Source organism: Puma concolor, chromosome D3 (genome assembly GCF_028749965.1).
Source record: "Puma concolor isolate L17-30 chromosome D3, mPumCon1.1.hap2, whole genome shotgun sequence".
Lineage (NCBI taxonomy): Eukaryota > Metazoa > Chordata > Mammalia > Carnivora > Felidae > Puma > Puma concolor.
The window spans coordinates 57,495,885-57,507,999 of NC_141678.1; the positions used below are offsets into that span (position 1 = coordinate 57,495,885).

Sequence of the window (12,115 nt, forward strand, 5' to 3'; positions counted from 1 at the left end):
TTAAAGAAATACTTCATTTTAGATGAGAATCATGAGAAACATGAGAATCATGTTTACTGTAAATATGTAAAAAAGACTACATAAAATAGCATACACTGGGATTCCATCTCTCAAATCTTATCAATGGTTCTTTAGGAGGTAATGAGATTTTAGGTGGCATCTGTGTGTGCTTATGAATGGCTTCTAAACTACGAGGAACATGTACTACTTTTACAACTAGAAAAACTCTGGTGTCAACTATGTTTCAATTTTTTAAGAAAGCAAAAAAAAAAACCCTTTAATTCACTCATATGCCAGTTATCTCAATAAAGCTGGGAAAAAAATAATAATATACCTCACTGCACAAAAATGAAAGTGAAAAAGTTAAAAAATTTGACCTGCCTAAAACCACATCATCTTCCTCAGCAAAACTAGTCCCTTATTTTAGTATCCTTTTAGTCAATGCCAGATTCATTTGCCCCATGGTTTCCAAAATTTCATTTATCACTGATTCCTTCTACCTTCTATGCTCAGACCCAATTAAATTATGGTTCAATTGTTCCCATCCCGCCCATTCCTTTGTTTTCTCAGTGCTATCACCAAGTAAGGTTCAGGCCTACATTATCCGCAACATAAAACTTTCTAATTAAGCTCTGTTTCCCTATTGAAATTTGTCCCCATTGTAATCCACTCAGCAACTTCAATCAGGCTGTCAAACACTGCCACTGCCACCATTCCTCTCCATCCTTTGGACTGTTACAACCAGCAGCTCAACCTGCTACATGCAGGTAAACACCTCCAGCAATAAAATTTTAATTTAAAATTTTCAGTACTATTTAAAACATTATTTCCTATAGTAAGAGAATTAATATTAGAAATTTCTAATCATTAAATACCTTAGGGAAAGGGCACCTGGGTGGCTCAATTGGTTAAGTGTCCAACTCTTGATTTTGGCTCAGCTCACGATCTCATATGAGTCTGAGCCCCACATTGGGCTCTGTGCTGACAACGCAGAGCCCTCTTGGGATTCTCCCTCTCTCGGCCCTTCCACCCACTTGCGCTGTTGCTGTCTCTCACAATAAATAAATTAAAAACAAACAAACAAATAATAAATGCCTCAGGTAAAACAAAATTTTTCTTAAGCATTTAAAAAATAAAAATTAGGTTAAGCATCGGGGGGCTCAGTCCCACAAACCTTGAGATCACGACCTGAGCTAAAATCAAGAGTTGGACAATTGATCAACTGAGCCACCCAGGTGCCCGAGAAAACAAAGTTTTATGAAATTAAATACTTTTGAAAATCCAGGAAAATACCATCTAGCAGATAGAGGGGAAGGATAACAAGAGTAAACAGTACATTCAGAAACAGGTAAAAGGCCAAGTAAATTAAGAAACATCTACTTAGCAACATGGCATGAGAAATATCAAGTATGAAAGCTATAAATATGTATAAACTGGGAAGAAAGTAAAAATTCATGTATACAATAATCATTATTTAAATTGTAGATACAAACAATACCAAAAATAATACAAACAAAAATCTGCATAAGTAAAGGTGGGTAAGACAAATTGGCCAATAGAATAGAAAAGGGACTAACTACATTCCCATGTGTACACACACACACACACACACACACACACACACACACACACGAATTAAGTATAACAGAAATGGCACTTCATAACATAATAAGAGACAGACTGAGTCACTGATTAATCATTAATACATGACAAGGGACATTCACTATTACTTTCAATTAGATCTCTATGTCACATCATAAACAAAAAAAAATCCTAATGGATAAAAATATTAGGGGAAAAAACAAAGAAAAAGAGCAAAGTATTTTTACAGTAATGAATTGAGAAGACCACCTTAACTATATCCAGAAAGCCCAAAATCTACAAAAACAAAGACAAATATTAACATACAAACTTAGAACCAAAGAGAAAAGTAGTTAAAGGATATAGGAAATTTGAAACGGAAATAAAATGGCTAGGTTTTTTTGTTTTTTTTTTTTTAAGTAGGCTTCATGCCTGACACTGCTTCATGCCCATCACAGGACCCAAACTCACGACCCTGAAATGAAGAGTCAGATGCTCAAGCAACTGAGCCACCCAGGCGCCGGGCAATAAATATTTTTAAAAGATGACCAATCTGAGTGAACAAAAAAATAATTTATAAAGTATCTGATATGCAAAAATTTAAAAGATCACTGATAGTAAGTGCTAGGTTACACAGGAAAAGATGTACTCCTACGATACGGAGTTTAAAAAGGCAGAACCTGGGGCACCTGGATAACTCAGCTGGTTAAGTGTCCGACTTCAGCTCAGAGCCTGGAGCCTGCTCCGGATTCTGTGTCTCCCTCTCTCTCTCCCTTCCCCGCTCACACTCTTGTCTCTCTTTCTCTCAGAAATAAACATTAAAAAAAACACAAAAAAAACGCAGAGCCTTTACACCTGAAACTAATATAACACTGCATCAACTATATTCACACATACATACATACATAAATAGATGCAGCACAAAAAAATTTTAAAAATTGAAACGGCAGAATGCTTTGGTGGGCTTGAGTATACTGTCAACACTTAAACATACATTCCCTTGGACCCAGATTATTTTATTCTGCTTCTAAGAATCAATCCCACAGATACACCTGCACAATTATACAGGCCTGATCACCAGGATGGGATGTTCTCTGCAGCACTATATATAATGCACAAAACTAATAAAAGCAACTCAGTGGCTGCAATCTAACGCCATGAGAAGAGGGACAGACTTAAATAAACAACATTCATACAATTAATATTATGCCTCATTTAAAAAAATGAGCTAAATAAGAACATACTGATGTAAGACTGCAAAAGATAAACACAGTCCTCTATGAAGTCCATCCTGATTTCCAAACCTTAGAACTATAATTTAAGAGCCATCAATCAAATTGTGATTTCCAATTTTCTATGTAAAACTACTCCATAAACTAGACAAAAAATTTTCTATGGAATCCTAGCACACTGTCAGTGTACAATGACATAGATAGGGATTTGATAAAAGCATGTTTTCTTATACTGACTGTATCATGAAAAAGAATCCAAAATTGAGCATCAAAGACATTACCTTACTGAATGTGAAAGAATTTCTGATCTCTGCATTTTTCCCTCTCCAACAGTATCAAAATCAAAATGTCACTTTACGTTTCCTATCCATGAATGCCTTCCAAAATAAGCTAGGTGAACAAAAGTTAATGCAATAATTTTAACTTCTAAATGGTGAAATATGATTTCTACAACAATCTATGACATGGATTTTATAAATACAAATTAGATTAATAGTGCATTTAGACAGTTATCTGCCTAATAACCAGCTAAAGTTCCAAAAATGATTCATAATACCCAAAATTTTTAAAAACACTTCATCTTTTCATTCATTACAAATGCTTTAACAGCAACCTCCTTAAAAAACATGAAATAGACAATCCCTGAACTGATACTTTAAATTTTTGTTCCATTTAAAGAAAAAAAAACCAAAAAACAAAAAACGAAAAACCAGTGAGTCATCAATACCTGGTCAATGACAGGTGATGCTCAAAGATGCAGATAACTGAAAACTGTCTGATGACATCACAGCTTACATGGGAAGTATAAATCTTGACCTCTCTGTCTCAACTTCAAAGTGATGCCACCTACTTGACACAAAAAATGTCTAAATATCTAAAATCATTTCCATAATCTTCTGAGAAAGAAATCAGTTATAAATGATAATTTACAGAGTTCTGTAGAATGACTTCCTGATTTATTAGAGATGTAAATTTTTTTTTACTTGTAAAAAAATGTTTAGCATAATTTAGGTCGTCTGTTTTTACTATGATAATATCCACGCTGAAAAACAAAAACGTTCCTAGAATACTTTAAGACAGTGATTTCTCTGAAGAGTAGATTCCTCTGAAGAGAGAGGAAGCAGAAAGAACTGGATAGGGTTTCAGTGTTTGCTTTGATCTTACATTTCTTTAAGTAAAACCCGGAAGCAAATGTGTCTTTTGGAGGCGGAGTCCCCGGGTTCTTAACAATTTACAATCTCTTTGTGACCTTGGGCAAGTTATGTAATTTCCCTGTGCCTCAGTTTCTTTACCTGTAAAGTGGGGATAATTCTTCCTGCTATGTAGGATTAAATGAGCTGACAGATGTGACATGCTTACAATAGCACCTGACACATGGTAAATGTTACTGTTATTATTATCATCAACCTCATCACCAGAACTATCAACTACGCAATCTAGCTGAAAGGAACTGGGAAAAGAGGTAACTGGAGGGTGACATCTGATCTATTCCTACACTTATATTTCAAACATAAATTCTATTTTTGTAACCAGTAATAAATAACCAACTTAAGTGAAAAAGCATACAGTAGAAAAACAAAGTTTCAGTCTTGAATCTTCAAAAACATGAGACGATACAGGCTTTGGAGTTTGATATTTATTTTTAGCAGGAAGAATATGCTAATGATGATGACATCGTTAGAAGATACGCCCATGTCCAATACCTGCAACAGAAGCTCAATAGAAGTTAAAGAAACCATACCAAAAGGCTAAAGACAAGAATTGCACATTACTTACCCTTAATTCTGCTAACAGTAAAACAAGTACAGTAGGTTTAAGACAAGTTGCATCACAAGATCAAAACTGGCAAGTTACGTATCACATGTATCTTTTTAAAATTGTTTACCTTTTCCTTTTTATGTACAATTGGGAAACCTTTCTAAAGGTGGAGCATGGTGCCAACAACTTTGCTCCACACTGAAAAGGGGTAATGCTAAATGAAGAGCTGAGAATTTGGGGTGGGAAAGCTCTTGATCAAACAGCAGGTCTCACAAGTAGAAGGGACAATCCTCTTTGGCATAGAGACTGCTAAAACAAGAACACTAAAAAGCAACTTAATAGAGGCAGTATCCTAACAGACCTACAAATTTACAGAGAACGGTTTAAATAAAGGGATCCAGACAAGTTAGAAATTCTATTACATCGAATTACAACAGGAAATTGCTACAGCAATAAACAATTTAAACAAGAACTAGTCAAAAAAGATTCTTAAAAAAAAAACAAAAACAAAAACAAATCTGGCCCATCTACCCACCAACAGCTACTCTGCTCAAAGAAAATATGAGAATGTTTCTTTTTTCACCCTGCACCTCCAGATTCATCAACTGCAGCAATCACCATTTAATTTAAAGGAGCGACTTTCTACCTAAGGGTGTGTATGAGCCAGGAGTGAGGTGGGAATATGTTAAGCATCAGAATCAGGGATGGAACAAAAGAGTAACTTAAAGACTGACTTTGTGAACAAAACTGATGAATTGTTCAGGGACTGGGAGAGGGGGACTAGCATACCCACAACAAATTCTATGCCAAAAAAACTCTTTTTATTTCTGAACTGTATACCTAAAAGCCTGCATGTATTCTGAACAGGAATTCAATAAATCCAACCATAATTTACTATAGATGACACCAGACTTCATACTAACTGCTATTTTCCCACTAGTTTTGTTCTTGAAGAGTTTAAACTCTTATGATGAATTACTATTACTGGGATTTCACAGCAATAATTTTAAAAAGCAGCCCGTTTCTGTAATTCCACATTTCTAAGTTTACTTAGGTTGACTTGGTCCAAGTAGAAAGAAGCCCTTTCCTGCAAGGAGAAGCTTACCTGGGTCACTGTCTAAAAATATGCAAAATGTACAGGAACAGAAATATTTTGAAATTCCTACCAAAAAATAAACAAATAAGCACTAAAGAAGGAAAAGGTTACGCACTTCCAATTTATGCTCTTTCTCTGCAAGGGCTTCCTTTTGACAACGAAGAAAATCTGCTAACATTCGAGTGAGTTGCTTCCTATCATCTATTTCAGCCGCCAATCTGCCATTGTAATCTGCCAGCAACATACAAGCATCCTCTACCATTTTAGAAAGCCTTTCTCCAGATTCTTTATCTAAGAAAAGCACAGAATAATAGAATTATTACACAACAAAAACAATGCCATATGTCGTTCCCTCACCCTGACTTCCAAAAAGTTCCAGATCACATTTTCTTTTCTTACCTGTTATTTTATCTAGTAGGGATACTTCTTGGACTTCAACAGGCAAAGACGCTATCCTCTGATGAACTGCTGCATCACCTGAAGCTGCATTCTCTAGATCTTGTAATGCTCTAACAAGATCTAGAGTCTAAAAAGTTACACAACTTTAGAACCAAAATAAATGAAGCTTAAACAAATACAAAAGACCTCAATTTTATTTCATATTCCTTTATCCTTATGGGCTATAACCTGTTTAAAGTTTCAAGTATAAACTGCTTTTAAAGATAGTCCATTTCTTTTATATATTAAGAAAAAGAAACTATACTATGTTAGTCATTGGAAATATATAAATTGGAAACTAAAATAAGACATGGCCCTCAGCTTTGAGGAAGTCATACTCAAGCAATGGAGACAGTGTAAAAATAATTACTGGGCTCTGAAAGTGACATGGTTGATTTATATGCCAAATACATACAGTGGTAGAAGGGAAAGCAGGCTATAACTTCAACCTAGACGTTACACGTTTTACATATGACATATTCATTATATTATTATACATGAGAATTTTTAATACTAAATTAGATATTGGGGGAAGGAGGATACAAATCATGTTCTGCTACAACACAGAAGGGTCTCACAAAGTCTATTTCTAAATGATGTACTTAAAGCACAAAAGCAATGTAGTTTTGCAATATGTTCAAATATGGTTATCTTCAACTATCCTACAGTTTGCTAATAAGATCATTAAGAGATCACAAAACTCCATATATCTGACGGCTAATACTTATACTACACTTAACCAATGTAAAAATTATTTTATCATTAGAATATTTTACTTATACTGTTTTCATATAAGATATAATTAGGAAGAAAGGGCAAGTCTTTGCTGATAATTTCACAATTCATAATATTTATAAATTTACTCCAAAGAAAAATGAATATTTTATTTTTACTGGTTTCCATCCCCGTCCACCTCCTTTTTTTTTAATCTCTAAAACTAGTTCCTGGAACAGTAGGACATTATACACACACTTGAAAAATATAGGATATAACCAATTCTGTGAATACATTGAGATGACACTGATAGTTACTGATTTTTCTTTAAGCTATTCCCTGACCAAAAAAAAAAAAAAAAAAAAATGCTATCACTGGGGTCTAGCACACAGTAGATGATCCAGCATGATAACAATGAATGACACCTAATAAATATACTATCCCATGTATGCTTCTAATTCGTTACTATGTTTTTAAAATTCTATTATTTTACAAAATAATTTTGTTATAAGATACATCCCCCCTACAAATGAAAGTGAGCTTAAGAGCAATGACGATTATCATGAAGCTTTTTTTCTCGTGGGCCCCAATTAACTTTTATATTGTCATTTCTTAATGAGTCCTAGAAAGTTCTAAAGCTTTCTGAAGTTCTGAAAAGTCATCTGGCTTTATGGTCCTGATACGCATGCTTTCATCTCACATTCACATTCCCACATGAGTTAATTCTAAGTTTCTAGTGCTGGGTCAAAGATCAGATAAAAAAGCACAGTTGTCTGAAAACAACACTAGCCTACAACTTTCTAATAGAGGAGAATGAAATGAGTTCAAGCGGATCCTACGAAGAGAAATTTTAGTCATTCTTATAAAGAATGACACAAAATGGTAACTACAAAGCTGAACCACTGAAAATTAAGCAGTACAACTAATCTGAAAATAGTCATCATAAAATGAAAAGCAACAGTGTTTTATTTAAGTACTAGATACTCCTAAGAAGTACAAGTGGAGTTAGTCTGTCATCAGGGAAAATAAAAAAGGATCAGACTCTGTATCTAAAACTCAGATAAAATACTGTTCATGGAATCATAAAAGGGCCTGTTGCACAAAGTGCTTTGTCTTAAATTATTACCAAATAGAAAAAAATATACACCTTAAGGTTTGGTTGTTCAAAACATTATGTTCTTATTACTTTTTTATTCAAGCTCTTGTCCCTGGTGATCATATGGGCTTCAGTACCGCCCATCAATGAGTGAACAGGCAGTTTGGTTCAGGTCCCAGCTGAGCACCTTGGTCAGATTCTTTCTGCCTCCCCAGTACTACTACGAATATACACACAAAGTTCTAGGCAGTGATTGGTTCTATCTTTCTTTCTAGCTCCTTTCACTGGGGAAAGAGTTTCAACCAGCCTCTGGCTGCATGCAGTGAATTCAGGTCCAGTCCTCCAACTCCCATGGAGCACTGTGAGTTCTTATTACCCTACAGGATACTTATTTCTGGAAAGCCATGTCTGTTTCCTGACCAAAGCTCAGCAAGAACCAGGCTCTGGCCCACATATTGAATTGTGCTTCTGTACCATTTCTAGTCCACAAAGATATTTACCTTGTTTTATGAGTATGGCTATGTCTTCATTTTCTCCTTTTAAATTTTATCTGTCCCTCCTATATGTTTGAAACATAGAAGGAGGAAGCTTTAACACTCAATGCCCACATAATTAAAAGTTAAAAATGTTTTTCTGGAATCATTTGATGGCTAAGGAATGCTATACTGTACCAACCTGGGAGGACATGGGGTATTAAGATAATAACTCTAATCTGTCTTATTTTACCATGGAACTATATGGTTCTATATAGTTACATGGAACTGTATGAGTACATGCTTGCTGCTATAACACTCATTTTTACAAGTTTAAAAGCAAAAATACAGTAAAGGGCAGTTGTATATCTCTAAGAATGGCATTCTCAGTGTAGTTAAATCATACAACAAAGGGTTTATCATACAATGTTTCATTTATTTAAAAGGAAACTATTTAAGTGACAGATATCTCACCAGACCTAATCATACTTAGCAATCAGATAACCTCTTTCTATGTAAAATATAACTGCCTAATATAAAACATACAACATACCATAATAAACATAAGCAATCTGTTAATCAGAAGAGATATTCACAAAGCTTCTTTCTTGCACTCAGAATTATAATAAAAGTCAATTTATATTAGTAAAACCTCAAAATTAATAAAGCTTAGTGGCCACATGAAGTAATAGTAACACAACTCCCTTAACAGACAAAAACTTCTACCTGTGGTGGTTCACTTGGAGATCCCAGAGAGGAACAGTTTTCATTTTCATCCACCTTTATCTGTTCATAAGTTCGCTTCCTAGGCTTCTTATCGCCATCTGAATTGAAAGAACATCAAAAGTTTTAATGAAAGGAAACACTTTAATGGAGAGATCACGATAAAAGATTACACACTTACACAGAGCTTGCTTAAGTTGTTCTAACACATCATTCTCATAAACAGACCTTTCTTCCCAAATAGATAATACCCTTCCAAGGTGCTTCTTACAACTTTCATCAGTTTCACTAAAGAAAAAATAAAAATATTAACAATTAACAGTGTTACTGAAAAGGCAATGGTGATTTAAAATACAGTCAGACATTCATTCTCTGAGAAAAAGCAGTCCAAATTTTTACTGAGCACGACTATGTGATCAGAAGTTCAGAGTGAAGTGATCAAGACAGACATACTCCCAGCTTCCTTTAAAAGCTTACAGACATTTTTGTTTAAGATTTTATTTTTAGGTAATCTCTACACCCAACATAGGGCTCAAACCTACAACCCTGAGATCAACAGTCACACGCTCTGTCAACTAAGCCAGCCAGGTGCTCCCAGACATCTTAATAAACAAAAAATTACCAAAAAAAGTGCTTGTACAAGCTACAGGTGTTTATAGAGAAGATGCCCTTAACCTAATGGCGGCTGATTATGAGGCCAAGAAGATTTCAAATAGGTGATTTTTAAATTTATTTAACAAATATTTATTGATCAAGGCAGTATCTTTGACACTGGAGACACAAATGGAGCTTTATGGCAGCTGTTATTTACAAGTGCCACAAAAAAGAACCAAGTATTAAAGAGAAGCATCATGCAGAGATCTGGCCCAGTTCAAGAGAGATTAGAAAAGGTATCTGAGCAAGCAGTATTTGAGATCTGAGGACTGGAACATCAAGGAAGTGGCAAACAGACTTCTCCCAACCACATCCTACTGCCTTCATCACTACCACTGCAGACTGAACTGCTATTACCTCTTGTCTGGATTTTTAAAGTCTTCTCATTGGTGTCCTCAGCTCTTACTCTTCACTCTATGCTCTACTATTGTAAATCAAATCATAATGCTCTTCAATCTGCTAAGAGCTATCAATCATACCAAAAATAAAACCAAAAAGCTTTATCCCAGACTATAAGGTAGATATGTTCTGCTTTCTGGCTACTTCTCAGTCCACATTCCCTTAATACCTTCTGCCATACAATTCTCCCTGCTGATGCTCAAACATGCCCAGCACACAACTGTCTCATTGTTTCTGCCAAGTATTCCCTCTACCTAGAATCCTTGTCTTTTAGATGCTCTAGTGACTCATTTCATCCTTTCCTTCAAATGCCACCTATCCAAAACTTTATCTCATAAGATAAAGTTCTCATGAGCACTGTCATACTCTCTAGTTCTTCCTTACTTTGCTTCTTCACATTACTTATCTACTGGCATAATATATATTCATCTGTCCACCTAGTTATTACTTTGGTCAAAAACTAAAATGTAAGCTCCACTAGGACAGAACTTTATCTTATTCACTACTGTATCGTCAGGGCTAGCACACAGTAGGCAGTCAAGAAATATTTTATTGAATTCCTTGGGAGAGGCAACATATATAAAAACCTTAAGGGAGAAAGAACTTAAAGAGGTTCAGTTAGCTTCAACTGTGGACTATAAAGCGTGGGTGTGTGGAAGGAACGTGAGACATGTGTCTGAAGATGTACACAGGGCCATGAAGAAGCATCATCACCTTAAGTCCTGCTCAGGACTTCAGACTTGATCTCTGGGATCAAGTTTTGAGAACTCAAAGGCAAGGGAGTGTTGTGATCAGCTCTGCAACTGTGGCTAGTTTCCTAAATGGATTAAACAACACTAGAGGTTCTTGCAAATTATATAGAAATGACATTATAGAAAAAATCTAAACTGTGGGAACTATATATACTACATGGATAAGGGGAGTGAAAGAGAAAGGAGAATGTGATACACTATAAATTACACTATCAAAGAAAGTTTAAGATGACACCTAGTTTCTCATATGGGCATCCAGATAGACGGAGTTGCCATTCACTGGGAGAGTGAAACCTGAAGGAGGAGCAAGTCTGACAGGGGCGCAGTGATGTGAATTCAATATGAGACAGAGTCCATCTGAGATGTCTGGAAGCATACAAGTAGAAATTCCTTAGGCAATTAGACACCACAGGTCTAAAACAAAACACATCCAGTGGCCCCTGGATGGCTCAGTCAGTTAAGCGTCCAACTTCGGCTCCGGTCTTGATCTCACAGTTAATTGAGTTATTAGGGTGTGTAATAACTAAATATATGCAGTGTATGAAATCACCCAAAGGTCAAGTGAAGAATATGACCATAGGAAGAGGGACTAGGACTGAACTCTTAAAAAATGGCAACATCTGAAAAGATGGTAAGACAGTATCTAAATTGAAAGATAAATAATGTTCATTTAAGAAAGTAACATATGGTAGTATTTCATACACTGTAGTTTTTAAAAAATGCATCCACTATGACTGAAGTTTTTGGGCATGTGGTGAGCATATTTTCATCCTTAAATCATTCAGCACAGATCTTCACTTACCACTGAATTCTGTAATTTAGACTGATTTAACAGTCTACCCCAATAATGTTTACCCAGAAATCTACCAAACATTTGCATATGTTTGGAAATAAGCATTTAAAAAGAGCATAAGCCAAAGCACCAACTTTTACCCTTAGAACTTTTCTGTAGCAAAATTTTTCAACAGGCTTATAATTATTCTAAATAAATTCCTGTACTTCCAAAACACTTTAAAGTATTATGATATATACCCAAACACTAAAAAAACTTTCAAATTATATGCAAGTAAAGGGTACAACGTTTATCCAGAAATAATAGCTGGAAAACAGACAGCTTTATAAGCACACAGTTTTCAATTCAATACTCATTCATTCTTAATGAAGTCCATTCCAAAATGGCAGTTGCTTTTTTCGGTCTC

The 12,115-nt window shown here is 35.2% G+C and overlaps 1 protein-coding gene across 4 annotated transcripts in view; it reads right to left on the reverse strand.

Moving 5' to 3' along the window:
• RPRD1A (regulation of nuclear pre-mRNA domain containing 1A) overlaps window positions 1-12,115 on the reverse strand; it is a 70,398-nt gene that overhangs the window by 31,471 nt on the left and 26,812 nt on the right. For 3 of the 4 annotated variants that reach the window (XM_086682757.1, XM_025931302.2, XM_086682760.1), the window contains exons 3-6: window positions 9,293-9,399; window positions 9,115-9,212; window positions 6,067-6,193; window positions 5,783-5,958 (exon numbers count right to left, since the gene is read on the reverse strand). In XM_086682757.1, coding sequence (XP_086538883.1) covers window positions 5,783-5,958; window positions 6,067-6,193; window positions 9,115-9,212; window positions 9,293-9,399 — 508 coding nt within the window. Of the gene's footprint in view, window positions 1-776; window positions 4,517-5,782; window positions 5,959-6,066; window positions 6,194-9,114; window positions 9,213-9,292; window positions 9,400-12,115 lie in introns of those variants that run through there. The other variant, XM_086682759.1, reaches the window with a different exon arrangement.